The 19738-nt window shown below is 33.4% G+C and overlaps 1 protein-coding gene across 3 annotated transcripts in view; it reads right to left on the bottom strand.

Moving 5' to 3' along the window:
• LOC145252739 (uncharacterized) overlaps window positions 1–19738 on the bottom strand; it is a 304712-nt gene that overhangs the window by 8093 nt on the left and 276881 nt on the right. Inside the window, exon 13 of one of the 3 annotated variants that reach the window (XM_080112608.1) lies at window positions 10699–10752. The exons of the other annotated variants lie outside the window; for them this stretch is intronic. Coding sequence (XP_079968734.1) covers window positions 10716–10752 — 37 coding nt within the window. The 3' untranslated portion in view covers window positions 10699–10715. The remainder of the gene's footprint in view (window positions 1–10698; window positions 10753–19738) is intronic. 3 annotated transcript variants of the gene reach the window in all.

The raw sequence follows: 19738 nt of genomic DNA, 5'->3' as shown, positions 1-19738 counted from the left end.
AAAAACACTCGACGAGTTTTCGATTTGTTTTCTTCTCTCCAAGAAATATATGAGTTTTTGATGTAATATATTTTATTTCCTTTTTATGGAGTGTTTTTTTAAATATCTAAAAAAAAACATTGAATGAAATAGAAAAAATTGTCGTAATTGTACGACATTTTCTGGACAATATAACAAAATTATAAGGTTTCACTTAAAAAAGAAAATCAACGAGGTTAAAAAAAAGGTATTAAACTTTGGACTTTACAAGTAAATTGGCAAATAACTATTCTTTTTGTTTTGTTTTAAATTAGATTATTTTATTTATTGATTTTTATCTTCAATTTGTGATATATAAAACTGAGGTGAGAATATTAATTATTTTCATTTTAGTAGACATTTAAAAATGGAGGGGGTGAATAAAAAAAAAACGCTTGTCTAGAATATTATATTCGGTTTATTGGAAAGAGCATAAAATTTCACATTGAACCTGAAAACATCGTAAAAATTGAACCATTAGAAAAACTTTGATAGATTTTTAAATTCTAAAAATTGAAAAAAAATTTAATTTGTAAAATTAAATTGATTTCATTACGTAAAAAATGGCCACATGAACGCGCGCAGGCACTTTGTAGACACTGTTTTCTTTAAATTAAAAAATAATATTTCTATTATTTTTTAAACAACTTAAATAGTTTATTTTTAAAGTATATTCCATAAAGAAAATAAACAACCCACTTAAAAAAGAGAAATTACGAGTTTTTTTTTTTATATTTTAATCGCAGTTTTGTGTTAGGGGGTGTCAAAAATCCCCCCCCCAAATTCTGACACACCTAGTACACCACCGAAGTAAAACGTCATGCAAAAAGTCTTTAAATATCAATGTAAACAACAAAAAAGAACAATGGCTAACTAGCAAATTTTATTCGACAACAATCTTTAATGACAGGAGTTTTTGTTTACTGCCTGATTTCAATTCTAGAAACACGCGTTAGCTTTTCTTTGCTTCGGAAACATATATTAAACCATAATAACAGCTAATCACTACAGATGCTCATTTTACTAACAATTTCATAGATTTCAGTTTTGAGGTCATTTTGCATTTAATCCGTAGAGTGACAGAATTAGGAAATTCATATCTTTCCCAGTTCTTCGTTAAGTTTGATAAAGATGAAGCGCTGGGTATCTCTTTTAGTAAATAGACATGTATAAATTATTAAAGAAATTATCCTGTACGGTACTTAAGCAGTACTCACCTTAAGAGGAAGGAGTTTCTTGGGAATATAAGATTCACAAGCTTCCCAGAGTCACATGTAAGAGCAACCTTTTGTACTCCAGCTTTTTTTTCTACATAGTCAGCACAATTCTAAATGAACTTTTGCCAGCGATTAACGAGAGCCTTGGTGCCTCGGTGGTAAAAGTCGGCGCCTGCCGAGGCGGTCCATTTTTTTCACAGCTGCGATTACAGCGTGGTTGTCGGGGAAATGTTGTCCACTTAATGCTTCTTCAGAGCTCAAGACGAATGGAAGTCTAACGGTTCCAACTCGAGACTATACAATGGGTGGGACAGCACCGTCCAGCTAAACGTTGTTACACATTCTGTGGTCTTCAAACTTGCGTGTTTGTGACCTGGCATTGTTGTGCTGCAAACGGAATGTTTCTTTTTTTTTTTTTTTTTTGGTGGGGGGAGGGCTTTACATGGACAATTCGGTTCTTAAGCTTTGTCAACGTCTTAAAATAACGGTCAGCGTTGACAGTCAATCCTGTTTCCAAGAAAACAGGAGGATGGCGCCCTTCCTGTCCCAGAACGGTGCACATCACTTCGCCTGCAGACGCTTGCGTCTTAAACTTCTTTATTGGTGAATGTGAATAGTGCTATTCCATCGCCTGCCGTTTGGACTCCGGCTCGTAGTGGTAATACCACGTTTCGTCACCAGTGTTGTTGCGGCCCAAGAATCCGTCATCTTTGGCTTCGTACTGATTCAACAAGTCCTAACAGACATCTAGTCGATAGTTCTTTTGGTCTTGTGTAAGCATTCGTAGAACTCACCTAGCACATACTTTGCTGAATCCTAGGAATCATTTCCAGTGCACTGATGCCCACATTCAACTTTACATGCATTGCATTCACAGTTATCCGCATCAACTGCCACCATGAAATCTACGAATCCATCTCCTAACTGTGCTTAGATCAACTACATCGGTTTCATAAACGTTAAACAAACACCATTCAATTTTTTCTACATAGAGGAATTCAGTGATGCATCTCTGCTTCTCACGCACGTCCATGACAGGGGATGCTTTCTTAGAATCTCAAACCGTCAATATCTGTAACAGATAAATGAAACTTTCAGGTCAGAAAGGCTTAAGTTCTCTCATCAAAATAATATCATTTTCAAATCCCTTTCGCCCCTTAAGACGGAATAAAAAAAAATAGAATACATTACTTTTGGAACGACCTTCATATATCCCCAGCAGAGGAGATGACGACATTAGGGTTTTGCAAATTTTGTGCGGAGGTATCAACATTCGCTTATATACTGCGCCAGATATTTCCAAATGATCACTCATCCGGTACTGACCGAGCTCAACGTTTCTTAACTTTAGTGATCTAATAAAAACCGATGTGTCAACATTATGCTTATGCGGTTTATAATATAATGAATAAATACTGGTAATTTAATTAAAATCCCTTGGATTTTCATGATAAAAAAAACTTACCAAATTGACTTGTTTCTCCTTCTCCACCTGTACGAACAGAATTATTATATGATGCGTAAAAGATTCGCGAAAAGGGCTATGAACCTCTGACTCTAACACTGCGCAAGATAATCTCTCGGAATTTGAGAAGGAGAAAATGTTACGCCTAGATGCACAAGTACTCCTACATGAAACATTATCTGGTGGAGGCCCTAGAACCGCAAAAAAAACCACCATCTCGGTTTCGAAGATCAGCTACGCATGGTAACCTCTCTTTGCAGATGAAGCGTTGCCAAGTCGGGGGTTGATGAAAACCTACGAGACCCTTCGAGTCTGCAGGTGTTTTATCAGACTTTGTCTATCCAAATACTTTATCCACTGTTGAGTTTTGAAGGATAGGATAGATTAATATTGGTCTCTTCTTCGGCGTGAGAATAACACTGTCGTATACAATATCAAAATATTGAAATTTCAGGGTTTAAGAAATACTTAAAGTTTACTCATAAATTTATAATTTCGTATATTAATTCATGTGATTAAATGAAGTAGTTATATATATATATATATATATATATATATATATATATATTGTAATAAAAAAATGCGAGCATGAAAAGTAATATAGTTAAGCTTAAACATAGAAAAGTAAAGGACTAGTTCTTAAAACTGGAAAAGAAAAGGACAAGACGTTCTCGTAAAAATATATAATAAATTAATAACTTAAAATATTGCAGGATTAAGAATTGATTATATAATGTTATAAAATTGAATTTTTAAACATTCTTAATGCTGCAATATTTTAAGTTATAAATTTATTATATTTTTTACTAGAATACCTTGTGCTTTTTCCCCCAGTTTTAACAACTAGTCCTTTACTTTTCCATCTTTAAGCTTAACCATATTACTTTCCATGCTCGCATTTTTCTATTGTAATCCATGATTTTTCCAGGCTTCCAATAAATTCACTTGTTCTTTCTTTAATTTCAGTTTTATTTTTTCCCCTATAAACACATATACAATAACAATATACGGCACTTGTCTGCTTTCAATAAAATCCCCCAATTTCTTCCTTTTATGCTTTCATTATTGAAACAACAGTAGTCGCTGAAGCGACGTGGTTGCTATGGAAACCAGTCATAACAAACATCGCTCACCTCCTTATTTTTTTTTTACGATTTTGTAACACCAGAAAATTCATCATAACTTTTGTTTTACTGAACTAAAATTGAAAAAAAATGTTCACAATATAGTTGAGAAGGTGATCTATAAACTGTAATAATTGTTTGAAATTTGGTTGAAAAATGAGTGAGCGGTGAAGTTTTAAAGCAGTTCAAAATGACTAAAAGTGCCACTTAACCATATATTCAAACACGGTAGTATTTGAAGAATTATATATATATATATATATATATATATTACTTTTCATATATATATATATATATATATATATATATATATATATATACGCACACACATATTTATTATAGAATTAGAAAGATAAATATTATATATTTATCTGAGAACCTATTATAATGAGAGAAAGTTCCATATACTAGATATAGCAATAAAAACAAAATAATGAATGATGAAAATAAAAATTCTATAAATTAAAATAATTATTAATTCACCAGACATTCAAAACAAAGAATAAACATTCTTAATCCATAGATTTTCAAAGACAAACACTTTCCACTAGAGGATAAAAATCAGTAAAAATTGTATTACTGGTTAGCATAAATGTAAAAATATAATAATAATAATAATAATAATAATAATAATAATAATAATAATAATAATAATAATAATAATAATAATAAATGGCTAGAAAAACAAATTGAAAAAAGTTATAAAAATAACATTATATATATATAGATATATATATACAATATTTTTGATTGCATAAATTCCCCTCTGAACCAAAGTAACGTAGTTTTGCAACAACAGAAGGCACACAAATTTATTATGTCTAGACTATTAGTCACTATCTTATGTAACTTTAGAACAACATTTTAGATATATTTAGTCATTATAATAAAATCATACATTTCATTTTAGGAGCAACATCATCACAATGGCAAGTCTCTTTAGAGGAAGTAGTTCCTATTTTTCCTTTTAAATGTCAAGTCCTCCTACGATCTCAAGACAACACCGGGAGGAAATATACACATTATACATATATTCTGTTTGCATTCTTCATAATTGGATCATAGACTCATAGGCGTAACATAATCTTTCTCTTTTCCAATTAAAAAAAACACTCCCCCCCATATATATATATATATATATATATATATATATATATATATATATATATAAAATTTCCTATCCCTATAAATACGAAATCCGCTATTTCAGACATGGTAATATAACAAGGCCCTGTTTCGGACCAATTTACATACGATATCCACTGTTTGGATCCGTGTGCATATGAATATATGAATACTTTTTAGATCATTTTATATACGTTAGCCGCTGTTTCGAACTCGTTTACATGCGATATTTACTGTTTTGGGATCGTTTATAAACGTGAGACTGTTTCAAACTCGCTGTTTTATATATTACTAGCAGTTCAGCCCGGCTTTGCTCGGGCCCTATGTACTGTTCCTACATCTATGTGCATATATATATATATATATATATATATATATATATATATATATATATATATATCTATATCTATATATCTATATATATATATATATATATATATATATATATATATATAGATATATATATATATACTGTGACGAAGAACTCACTGAGGGATTGCAAAAGGATTTAATAGATTATGGTTATTTCATCTTTAATCAATGACAAATGAGATAATTTACTTCATGTACGAGAAATTTGTATTTGTTACTTCTCTAAAAACTGGGTCAAGTCGCGCAGATATTTAGACTATCCGTGTAGATTATTATTGAGCAAAAGCTGGACTCTTCCTCAGTTTTCCAGGGTCAATTAAGGTTCTTATTTATTCGTCCTACCCACTTAAAAGTAAGGGAATAATACCCGTTGGCTGAAGACATGAATAGGCAGTAAAGCGGGAAGAAAGCCAAAAGCTCTGATTGGTGAAAATCCAGAGCAAGTACTTATTAGCTATAAAAGCCACGCTTAACTGTTAAGGTATTTAGTTCTCTCCTACTGCAAGAATTTAGACACTGAGGTCGGAAAGTGAGATTTAAAAGTCAGCGTCCCCGAGGAGGGGGCACTCTGATTTGAAAAATGTGTCCAAGCAGCCCCGTCAGCATTTCCTGTTAAGGGCGTCTTAGGCAATAAGCAGTAAACTAACCCCTTCTCAAAGAGAGAAGGCAAGATTTTGGACAGTGGACCTCCTAGAACTGCACAGAACTAAACTCCCACTGCAAAATCAAGACGGACCGGACTATTACAGGAATGGTCTTACGTCTGTTGTAGAGACGGAAGATACAAATCCATAAACTGTTAATCTGCACAATTAGCCTGTTGATTTCCCCCGAGAATGAAACGCAAACGTTCATGTGAGGTTTACTTAACGTTCATGTATTTTTATATACTACTTAAAATTAATAAGCTCAACTCTGAATAAAAAGATCAATTTCAAATAAAAAAAGATTAAAATGAAAATGCTGAATTTCAAATTATAAAATTATGCGCCATTAGAGGTAACCAACCATAAATTTAAATGGCTTTTCCTAATAAAAAAAAACGTAAAGCAACAATCCATTTAGCTTTAAGATTTGTCGTTTTTTTTAATTTTCTCCTCATATTTATATAAAAAATTCTTCATAATTAATTCGCTTAGAATTAAAATTGTTCAAAGTTACAAGTAACCAGAGAGCACCTCGTGATGTTCGTGAATGAATGAGAACGTGAGTTTTCATGATTGTGAAAAAAAAAAGCTATTTTTTAAAAGTCTTTAACGACTTTGTAACTAGATGCCTGTAATGTAAGGTTTGACAAGGATAGAAATACGTGATGCTTCATATATATATATATATATATATATATATATATATATATATATATATATATATATATATATATATATATATATATATTTATGCATGTATAAATATATATATACACATATATATATATACATATACATACATATACAATAATATGTGTATATATATACATATATGTATACATATATATGTATATATATATGTATATATATGTGTGTCTATATAGTATACATAGAAAGGTCATGTCATATGTTACTGGTACCATGTAATCCAGTACTACCTGCCTCATGGTCGGGCACCGGCGACTAAACTAATTCTCCCCCGAGACCTGTTTGGTGAGGAGAGTGGCTAGTCTCTTTTTCGGGGTCAACGGCTCACTAACACATGTGTTTGGCTGTATGTATGTGTGAGTTGGGGTAGAGAGGGATCCCGCAAGCCGTGGTGAAGGCAACCTTTCTAGGAGAAGCAAATCTCTGATTTAAAAAAACCCATAAAACGGGAAACCAGTACCCGCATTAAGCTGGTCTGCAGTTTAACTTGTTGCTGGCTATCTTGCTCTTGCTTGTTGCTGGATCTCAAAATTTTGAACCGAGAGAGAGAGAGTTAGCTGTCGTACAAAGCTAAGACTCTGTAACATCATCTGTGTATAGATACTCCCTTTGAAAATGGTCCTGTGACGATGGAAGTCACTTTAAGTGTCTGAGGGAGTGGCACTCGTCTGACAAGACGTTGCAATCATATATATATATATATATATATATATATATATATATATATATAAGGCACTACCTATTTCTATCCTTATTAATAGTATATATATATATATATATATATATATATATATATATATATATATATATATATATAGTTTTTTTTTCAGTTTTACTAAACAACTAGTAAGGAGCGCCTGACGTTGTCGGTCGTAAAATACGCTTAAATATATTTTAATTCATTTTCGTATGTATTATTACAGGGTCAGTTCAATATATATATATATATATATATATATATATATATATATAGTTTAAAGGAGATCAGAACTTAGAACAATAGTCTAAAGAGTTGAGTGTATTTTAATGTAACAGTGAAATTACTAGTTTAATTAAAATACAGGAAATAGAAAGAGAAAATTAAAAAAAACCCTCCTAAATTTGCTGATGAGGAGACCTTGCTTACCAAAAAACTATATATAATTATTCTACATAACCTGATGTATACCACAATAAAAAGCATTGTTTTCCGAAACGATCGTACAGATAATTGATTTTGTTGTTGTTGTTCCTTCTTATGAAACTGATTTTTAATTTAATTAAAATTTGATTTTTAAATTTTAAATTGTAAATCACATTACTTAATATATATATATATATATATATATATATATATATATATATATATATATATATATATATATATATATATATATATACGAGGTGCCTTCAATAAGCTTCCAGACTTTTTTGTACAGGCACTTCAAATTGTCGTAGACTCTAGAAAATTCAGTATGTTATTGCTATCCATCTTATGAGATGACTGACCATTTTTTATGATTTCAGGTTTAAATGAACAGCTACAGCAGGGATTGGAGTGCACCCTACTAAAGCCTGATTGTCGCAGCTGGGAATGTCAGAAATGCAATCTGGATGTGGTGACACTTTGAATAACGATATGCAATAAAATTTAGTTTTAAATTTTGAAAAAAAAAATGCTACAGAAACGAATAGAATGCTTCAGACTGCTTTTGGACAATCTTCCATGAATTGAGCATCAGTTTTTGAGTGGCATAAGAGATTCAAGGGAGGTAGGGAGTCTGTGAGAGATAATGAGAGGTGTACGAGGAGTAAAGGAGACAGAACACCAAAGTTGATTGGCCAAATAAAGAATTTCATGGATAGGGACCATCGTGTGTCTATAAACACAATAAATGCACAGTTTGGTGTCAGTGTGGGTACTGTACACACAGTTATTTGCGAGGAACTGAAGACGCAGAGATTTGTGCGAAGTTTGTTCCAGGGGTGCTCAGAGAAGATCCATCATTGTCACAGACTATTTGACCAAGATGCACATCAAGACAGTTCCTCACCCTCCCTATAGTTCAGACCTTGCTCCCTGTGACTTTTGGTTATTCCTAAGCTCAAGGAAAACTTTCGAGGCTGTCGTTATGAGACAATTTAGGAGATGAAAGAGGCTGTGACGAGGGTAATTGACACACCCACATGAGAGGACTTGCATGGGGCCTTCCAGAAGTTATTGGAATGGTACACGTGCATTGCAGACGGAGGTGATTACTTAGAAGGAGACTAGAGTTTCATGTGTGTATTATCAATAAGGGGCTTCACTTTTTGGAACAATTATTTGCAAGTTATTTCACCGGTATTTATCGATACCAGCGGGACCTGTGGAAATTCATATGTAATATATTGCTGCTGAGCATTCTGTGGACGTTCAGCGTGAATGGAGACCCCGCGATATTATGGTAGCTTTTTTGTTAAAACTGTAAAATAATTTATCCAAGTAATCTGGTTAATGTAGTGTCAGAATTTGATTATTACGGTTTATCTTCAATGTCCTTCTAGGAGTCTGTGACATATTTCTATTGTATGGACGCCCACTATATCATTATACCATCTTTAGATAGAACAGATACTACCCCTGAATCCTCACCAGAAGACCACGAAGATATATTTTAGTTTCACGTACGGCCCAAAAGCGACAACATTTTTATAATTAATTTCTTATTTTAACATTGCGTCTTCTATGATCGGGAGATCCTATTTATTAAAAAGGAAGATAGAAAGTGATAACTAAAGCTATGACAAGAGAATATTCTTTTCATTATTTTGACTCTGAAGTATATGTCAGTTAATATCTTATATGTTTTTTTTATATAGAGTGATGTGGTTCTCGATTGATTAAATATGTCTGTGTCGGATATATACTGGAGAGTCAACACAATGATAAGATATATTTTTTACATAGGCATCACCACTTATCAAGGCCCAAGGACCACTTGAGGATAAGGGTTAAGAGTGTAAAGTAGTCAATTGGACAATATAGTAATCGTTAGTAATGCAAATTCGGTAAATTTGTTAACTTAAGCGGAACGGCTCATCAAGAAATGTTTACGTTGGACTTGAAGACAATCAGGTTGTAGTCAGCTGGCAAGCAGGCAATCGGAAGAAAGTTCCACAGGCGTGCACTTCTAAGAAAGAAGCTTTGCTCATAGAATCTACGTTTAGGTTTAGATATCTATATACTAATTTAATGTTCGTAATAAGTTATCACCTTCTATCCCCTTTTTTTAATAAATAAGATCTTCCGATTAGATAATTTATAATCTGGAAACCGTGACAAACGCACGTACGTACGATAAAGGTACTAGAGTATTAATATATAGATGCCCGTCATTTTTATAATAAAAAGACTTCACATAATACGAACCTAACTTTTAGTAAGTATCCTTAATTACAATGATAGACGAAGAGAGAGAGAGAGAGAGAGAGAGAGAGAAAGAGAGAAAGAAAGAGCGAAGAAAAGAGAGATCTACCGATACTTTTACAAGTAAACGAACTCTAATACTATTCTATCTTTATTTTCGTGGTAAGTGCTCATCTGAACTTCAATCTATGACCATCCCGCAAAACGTTCACAAGAAGTACTCATCTATATACAACTACTATCAAAAAATTTCCCCACTCTCTATCCGTGCCGAAATCTAAACGCAAATCCCATGAACAAAGTTTCTTTCATAACACTGTTCGTCCGTGGAACTCTGTTTGCTAGCCCACTTTTCTACCACACAACAACATGGTCGTCTTCAAGTTCAATGTAAACAAGTACTTGTTGAGCCGCAATCAGATTCTACCCAATCTACACCACTAATGACAACTATGCTGTTGTTTTTGTGACCACCGTACACTAATTAACCCTGAATAGCTTTCAGGCCTTGAAAAATGTTAAACTATTTGTAAACAAAACAATTCTCTTCGTTTATTTTATGTACATATCCATTGTTTATTTTTGTCTAAATTCATTTTTTTTCCATATTTGAAAATGAAAAACCGACAATTACCTTTTTATCTTCTTTTATTACTTCATAACATTTACTTTGCTTTGTTTCATTTCTCTGTTTAAAAATAAAAGAAAACAAAATGTCGATCACTTTATTCTTTGCCTTTTGTTATTTTCTGAGAGTTATTTCGTTTTGTTTTGTCGACATTTTATCTCATTGAAAACGAGGGATGTACGTCTGTTTGACCAATATATTCTTACTTTGATTTGATCTTTTTCTTTACTGTTTTTTAGAGAGGACTAACTTGGGTGCCCGGCGTTGCTCGGGTGTTTGGAGGTGTGTGTTGAGCAAAAAAAAAGTGGTAGTAGGAAGGCAGGCAGGCTCGAACCCGTACCGCGGAGGATGAAAATAATGTGAAAAAAAGTGACGCCTTTGCTGTTGTGCCCATCGCCAAACCGGAAGTGATGAATGTTTAAATTAAGGCTAGTCAATCGAAAAGAAGTGATGACTTTTGAAAATATCGGCGAAAAAAAGCAAACCCTCCCTTTAGAAAAGTGTCTAGTTGAGGGCGAAAGAATTATTGTTTTTAGCCAACTTTTCGATATTTGTCGTCCGAATGGTCGAGCTTCAAAACGTGAAAATCAGTCGTCTTTGTCGAAAGCTTTAGTCAGACATACATACATAAATACATACATACATTTAAACAGACAGGTGAGATTTATATTATACATGGAATAGTTTGCTGTTTTTTTTAATTTTTAATCAATATTTCAGTCTGTATAATCTCGGGCAACGTCGGATACGGTCAGATAGTATTATGTAAAACATATTTTTGAAGTTTACAAAGAAAGAATAAAGAATTTGTCTGATGTTTTGTAGATGATTAAGTGTCACCGTTATTCATAATTTTCGAACCTATCATCATCATGGGGTGAGTGATAATCTGACGAAACCAGATTCTTCGAAAGTTTCTTTCTTAGAACTGCACGCCGGTGGAACACTGTTCTGTTTTCCTGCTTTCCAACTGACTACAATATGACCGTCTTCAAGTCCAACGTAAACAAGTTCTTGATGAGTCATCTCTTTAAGTAATCCAATTTATCAAATTTCCACTACTAACGATCACTACGACATTTCCCCATTACTACTGTATACCCATTTACACTTATTCTCGAATGGCCTCCGGGCCTTGATAAGTTGTGACTCCTTTGTTAAAAGAAAAAATCTCCGATCTTAATCAGTGTGGCCAACTTTTTTTGCGAGCCGGTACCAAGTGACAACCTGGAACCCAATAACGCCAAAATCGGGGACGTCACCACGAAAAGGAGAAAAGGGGTACATTTTATGTTTGTTGTGTACCAGGAGATCGTTTCCACAAAAAGGAATACAACTGTGAGACATTTACAGCAAGAACTCATCTACAGCAACTGAAAAGGATTTTCCTTTCTACCAGCGTATCTAAAATTACATGGAAGTTCAATGATAATAGATTAAACCGGCTTACTACCTATCCGTTTCTTCATCAAATGAGTATTATACCCTTTGTTTGCAAAAGATTGTGGTAACAACGTATGATCGCTATCTTCTTCGGGCGTCCTGTATTGAACCCGGGAACCAACGTATTGGAGACAAACTTTTGTTTAGACTTCTGGAATTACATAGTTTGTATAAACTCATTAACACTTATCATCGAGCGACCTGAGAGCCTTGATAAGCAATGAAACCCAGAAAATGGTGTGTCATTGAAACCGGGACCATTAGTTTGACGCTCAATTAAGTGAGCTACCTGAAACGGCTACGTACCTCATAATCCTATGCATCTAAACACTTGAAAATGTAGGTTACCTGAAATCAGTCAAAATTTTCTTTTTATATACAAGACTGACTTAAAGATAAATAGTTGATATCACTGATGCTATCCAGTAGAAATGAAATCTATTTGAAAAAAAAAAAAACTTCATAGGCGGATAAAATATTATTTTAAAGGAATTGGATCGAATTACATTTTCTGTTGTGAATAATATCAAAACAGAAAATATAATTTTATCCATTTACATACGAAAGCTACTTTTGCAAACCCGTTTGCATACAAGCGCTGTTATTATCTGATTACCCCCCCACCTCAAAAAAAATAACCAATACAAAATAAAATATATATTAGGCAGAGAAGAAAGTTATGAATAACAAAGATTAAAAAACCAGACTGACTTTACTTTATATATTAGACGAATAAAAACTTTTAAATGACTTAAAGTTAAATAATTGTATATAATGTGGTCAAATATTCTATTTTAGCGTTTATTAGCAGGGAGACCCGACGTTTAACGAGTAATAACTAATACCTCCAATATTGTCATCGAACTCCGTGAAATCGCCTATTTTTCAATTAAATTGATTGATTGCTTGCTCCAGTGGGGAACCCACCACGGTGCACCGAGAGGAGTTTTCACATAGCTTTCCACAGTGACTTAATCCACAATACATTATAGCATACATTGCACTGTAGAGAACCTACTGTCGATTTTATGACTTGAAATAAAAAATATTTTAAAATAAAAAGTCAAGTATCATGGTTCAATTGTGCGCTAATGAGAAACATTTATTTCGAAAGCACCCCTGTCATCAAAGAGCCTACTGTTGATTTTAAACGCAGGGTCCTTGTGTTTTTGCAGCGATAAGAACTTTTCAAACTCACTTATGACGTTAGGCTGTATAAGGGTGTTAATTTGGTCAAAATCGAACTGTTCTTTCTATAATCAGACTTCTTCGATTATAGATTTTCGATACTTGTCGGAGATATTCCGATATGAAACCTAACTAAAAACACCCCCAGACACATAAAGTGCATTTGTGTAAAAGTTTTTTTTTTTAATCGGCCCAACCGTTTCGGAGTCCATCAGAAACGAACTCACACACATCACACACAGACAAAGTGCTTTTATATGTAGGTAGAGATTATAAATGATTAAATTATGACGTTTTTATTTCTATGACAGCGATTACGAATAAATTTTAAGGTTTCTTTTGTACTTGAAGTTGTAACTGCTTTCTGTGACTTTATTTAGTAGAGCTTTCCTATGTAAACGGATCCAAAAGAATGGCATTCCAATGGAAATGATTCTGAAACAGCGACTTTCGTACGTAAACGACTACCAAATACTGACTATCTATCTATATATCTATAAAAGTGAAATTGTCTGTGTGTGTGTGTGTGAGTGTGTGTGTGTGTCTGTGTGTGTACAGTTCCCTACCAAACTACTCTGTCAATTTTTAGTCTACAGACTCGAGATTTGACATAAAGGGTATTGAGATTTGGGAAAATCTTTTTAATCCATTCTCGGCCAGAAATTTGGCTGTCAAATGACCTTTGAAAACTCTACCAAACCACTCCGCCAATTTTGGGGGTAAACACTTGAAATTTTAGATGTAGGTTATTTGGACATGGATTAAACTTTTTAATTTGATTTGAGCCCCAAAAAATGAATGTTAAAGAGTAAAAACTCGGGTCAATTAGAAAAAATGACATCTGCCGTCTTTACCAAAATACTCAGCCAATTTTTGGTCTAAACATTTGAAATTCTTAAATAAAGTGTATTCAGACATAAGGCAAGTTTTTTTTTTTTTTTTTTAATCATTTTCGGGCGTAAAATTTTGCTGCCAAGGGGTCAAAGTTCAAAAGATTTTACTTTTGTGGTCTCTCGCAAACTATTCTGCCAATTTTGGGTCTAAACATTTGAAATTTTACGTAAAGGGTATTCAGACATTCAGCAAGCTCTTAAATCAGTTTATATTTTAATTTGTGTATTTAGCTTTCCAATGACATTCGCTACCATATGATCTACAAACAGATGGATATCAAAACTTTAAAAAATTAAAGCAGTTTAACGAATAAATACGCAGAGGAGCACTTTAAGCCAATTTTCGCCTGGCAAGTTACAAAATTTCAATGTTGAACACTTAGCAGCTACTTTACCGGCCAAACAATAGCTATTTTACCGGCTAAACAATAAACGAATTTGTTCTACAGGTCTGAATATCCTATATATCAATATTCACGTCAGTAGACCAAAACCTGATGAAGTAGTTTAGTAGACACTGTTCTGCACACACAAACAGATAAGGTCACTTATATATATATATATATATATATATATATATATATATATATATATATATATATATATATATATATATATATATATATATCAGGTTGACAGGAAAGTTTTTGCGGATTTTAACTTTTAAATTCAGATGAACATATCTCGGCTCAAATAAACATTTATTGATCGAAATAAGCACTGTCAGAATCAACACACTTTTGCCAACGCAAAACAAGTGTATTTGTGCCAGTAACCTAAAAAATCTTGTGTTCTGATGGCGACGGAGCCATTCTCCGCGAATTACCATAGAAGACCCGAAAACTTGGTCGCCGAGTCGAAACAGTAGTTTTAAAAATTACGAAACGAAAATACTGTAGTCTTGTATAAAAGCCTTAATACGCACGCACAACACACACACACACACACACACACACACACACACACACACACACACACACACACACACACACACATGATAAATATTTTTTTTTTATTTCTCATCAATATTTCCATGTGTTATATCCTTTTCTAGAAACCATGAGTGTGGAGAATGATTGCTTTGCCGCTCGCGCAATGGGAATCTCAACTTACCTTAACTGAAAAGGATGAAACACGTATATGAAAATAAAAAAGGATTTATCTTAATAATACTAAGACGAACCCTTTAAAGAGTTCTAATGAGGTTATCAAACTGAATGTGTAATATATATATATATATATATATATATATATATATATATATATATATATATATATATATATATATATATATATATATATTAGTAACACAAAGTTTTTCCAATAACTCGATAGGGTAGACTAGAGCTATACTAAGATTTTAATAATATATGAAGTAAATCAAATAAAAGGGAAGAAAATTTCGCAAATTCAACAAAAATAGTTATTCATTCGCAATATACAAGTGATTCGGCTTACTACCAAATTATCTGTCAAATATGTGAGCCATTTTGTTTCTCGACGAAGCGATCCTCAGTGTCCCCAAGAAAGAAAGTAGCCCCTCAATACTATTATTCTATAAATCCTCGTTTTCGACAGAAAATGAACGTGTGTAGTTTACATGTCGCAAAAGAAATAAACCAATTCAAACTTTGGAGATTTCCGGCAAGTAAACCTGTTAAAAAGTTCTGTAGAGACAAAGGACAAACAGAAATGAAGTGTTTCGGATAAAAATGGCACAAGTGGAAAATGAATTATGAGGAAAATGAATTATGAGGAAATCAATTATGAGGAAAATGAATTATGAGGAAAATGAATGATAAATTAACTTCTATTATTTTTTTTTTCAATATTTCGTTGGAAAAGTAAAAGTACATAAGAGTATAGTTATTTTTTCGTTTCTTTTTTTTTTCTTTCCTCATCTATTATTCAGAGTTTCAATTATTGTGCCCCCCCCACTAAATATGGTTGCGAATGGATTATTCTAAGTGGTATTAAAGTTGCTGTTATTGGTGAGAACTGTAGATTTGTCGAGAGTTTAATGTTACTTTTAATAATGATACCTTTGGCTACGGGTAAATGTGAGTAAGGAAATAACAAATAAGAAGTCATTCTTAGGAATTAACGTAAAAAAATAGTGGGACTTGGTAAAAGAAGAAAGAGTAATACCTCTTAACATCTCCTTTATACACACTCTCTTTTTTCGCCTTTGGGTTTTATCTGCGACGCGAGACCTACGTGCTACAGAGAGGCTAATTAATTTCTAATTCTATCAGCGGAATTAAAACAAACAAACAAACAAAAAAAAACAAGGAAAAATAACAAAACCTAAAAAGATCCAAGAAAATCGTTTTCCGGAAGTGACGAAAAATAGTTCGACCCAACAAAAAGAAAGAACCGTAGTAAACTTTACTTTCAGCAACCTCGTGACTCTCGCTTCCCTTATTTTGTCCTCTAGTCCTCACATTCACTGAGCGATGTTTCTGAAACAGAGGGAAGAATTGCTGTTTTCTGAGTTAGAATCTTATCCCATCTAGCACTTATCGTTGGTAAAGTTTTGACCTTGAATTAGTATTATTTTTAGCTTCTTAGATCAAATGACTTCATGTCTTGTCCGGAATGATTAGAAAAAAAAATCTAAGTGGAATTTAACGTGCTGCTGTGATTATACATTGGTGACTGCTGCAGTAAGAGACATCGTGATACAATAGCTGCCACGAACATCACAATGCGCCACAGATAACACTATATGACACATTCCGGCTGTACTTGTTTGAACGGTGTTCCAGACTATCTACTGGAGCAGTGACACCCTCTCCCATAAGAAAATTAAACAGCTATGTTACAAGCTTAGAAATATCACTTCGGTGATCAAACAACTCGGTGATCAAACCACTCGGTGATCAAACAACTCAGTGTTCGAACTAAAAGCTGTGGAGTTTCTTGCCTCGGTAGTAGAACGAAATTTCGGAATTCGAACCGCTCGCTTCGCTTCGCTTCGAATGGAAACAAGCAGCGGTGTTCCTCAATGGTCGTGATACTTTTGAAGTGTAGTGTGACGAACCAACCCGAGTCCGACGATGATGAACTTTGCGATGAGAGTTATATTTAGAACAACGTCATCGCAACTCCTTCGACAGTCTAGAAGGTTTCTGAGTTATTTTTAGCACTTCAGCGTAGCACCTCAATCACACAATTCGATTGGTCGGCCTCTTTTTTGCGTAGGACAATAAAGTACCTTGAGGCGTAGGACAATAAAGTACCTTGAGGTATCCAAAAAGTAAGAAAAAAAAGGTCAGTAGACTTAAATACGATGAAAGAAGCGGGAATATCTCGGGACGACAGTAATTAATTGTGCGAGAGAAAAAATTTGCTTTTAAAGTCTTTACACGAAGCTAAACCGATTATTTGAGCAACAAAAAAGAAATGGACATTCTTTTACCATTAAATGTATATAATCCCCAAAGTTTACAGATAAAAAAAGAACTTTTAAACTTTGGAACCAATTAATTCTATTTCAGTTAATTTAAAGGAGAAATATTTTTCGGCAGTCGAAAATTTCGGTGTTCGAACAAACATCTGGAACGAAATATGGTCGAGTACGGACGTACCATTGTATTTGATTTTAATGATGATTGAAATAATCTATAACTTTTCTAACACTTCTGCTTGACACTAGCTCAGTTTGATAATACTAAACCACTAGTGACAATGGCATTATTTAAACACGTGACTACAAACATGCGTATGTGAATTCGTTAGATACAGAAACAATGAATTAATAATATAATACAGTATTACATTAGCCAAATCATACATATTAATCTAAAAGAGTTCATAGCTTGAGCAAGTACGTTTAAATGCTACATCGCTCGGAAGAAAGTACTTTACTATATTGTTATACTAGAGAAAGAAATTGACGCTCCCCGGCATCAATGTTATTTATAAGCCAGTAATTTGGTAAGCGGTTTATGTTAATCCCAAAGAGTTTAATACCTTAGATAGAGAGGTTTGCTTTAGAAAATAAAACAGAAAAATATTGAGCGCCAAAGAAACCAGCAGAAGAATGAATCAAGAGAAAATCAGCGCGAAAAAGAATGATTTTATATGAGTTGGAAAGTGTTACATTTATGGGACCCTACATCAGTAAGTAACGATTAACTTGGCTGGTGTGAATTTTGATAAAGGTCACATTAGTGCATATCGTGATGACTTACTTACAAACGGAATTGTGCTCAAACACGGTTGACATAAGGAAGCGTGGTGGTGATGGTAAAAAATGTCAAACAAAACATAATCGAACGATGTGAGTATATGAGCGGGAAAGAACAAAGGGTTTCAGTTCAGTCTCTCAAAAAATATAAGCTGAATGTTACAGACGTCTGTCCGTTTGCACGTCAACCATCTTGGTAGAAAACTAAGTTAAGAAGAAAATGATTATTAGTTGTAGTCTCTCTCCATAAATAATCATCTTCAATAAAACCTTGAAGAATTCAAAAGAAGCCTCTTTTTGTTTTTCATACATGAGTAGTTTATCCGTCTAGCTAAACAGACAAGGCGATCGATAACAATAATACAACACGGTTAAACAGGAAACAGTGATCACGAAACGACAACGAGAAGAAGCGACTATAAAAACGACCCCGCATTAACACCCCGCGCGCGTATGTATAAAATAATTTACTTGGTTTAGTAATCGTTTGTGGATGAGAACGTAGCAAGACAATCCCTGCAAAGTGCTCGATTATTAAAAATAATTTAAGAGCGTAATATTTATTTTTATATGTATTAAAAAAGATCGAAAAACATTGGTGCTGTCGGTTTTAAATCCAGTTGGTTGTCTATGGCGAACTCTCTTCAGTTTCTTACGGAGGCGACCAACTATAGTTTTCCTTTGTTTGGATTTGAAACAGACGGTACCGATATTGTTCTGATCTTCTGTAACACACACACACACACGCACACACACACACGCACACACAAATATATACACACACACACACACACACACACATATATATATATATATATATATATATATATATATATATATACATTGGTTATATAGTTTAGTTTCCTAGATGTAAATCCACTGAAACTTATGTGTTTATCAGCGTGCTCAGTGATTGAACAGAGCGTGTATACAGTATGTTTATTTGTACAAACATTATTGGCTACATATGTGCATACATCTTTCAGCAGTGCCTCTTATTAGAGTAATCCCATCATCAAGCCAAAAGAACAGTTTTGCATATAAAAGTTTTTTTTAGAAACTTTTTCTAAAGGAAAGAGGGGAACAAAGAATTAGTGTTAATGGGGAAGGGAATAGAAGAGAGAAAGAAAAAGTGGAGATACATAAAAAGAAAAAAGGAAGAAGAGCACACACACACACGCACACACACACACACACACACGTATATATATATATATATATATATATATATATATATATATATATATATATATATATATATACACACACGTGCTCAAGGTCAAAATAGAGAGACTCAGAAAGATCTTAGTCATTGCCGGCCTTTGAAGTG

Source organism: Euprymna scolopes, chromosome 29 (assembly GCF_053919585.1).
Source record: "Euprymna scolopes isolate OS-2025 chromosome 29, ASM5391958v1, whole genome shotgun sequence".
Lineage (NCBI taxonomy): Eukaryota > Metazoa > Mollusca > Cephalopoda > Sepiida > Sepiolidae > Euprymna > Euprymna scolopes.
Note: the sequence above shows the minus strand (reverse complement) of the source record. Positions and strands in the feature narration are given on the sequence as shown.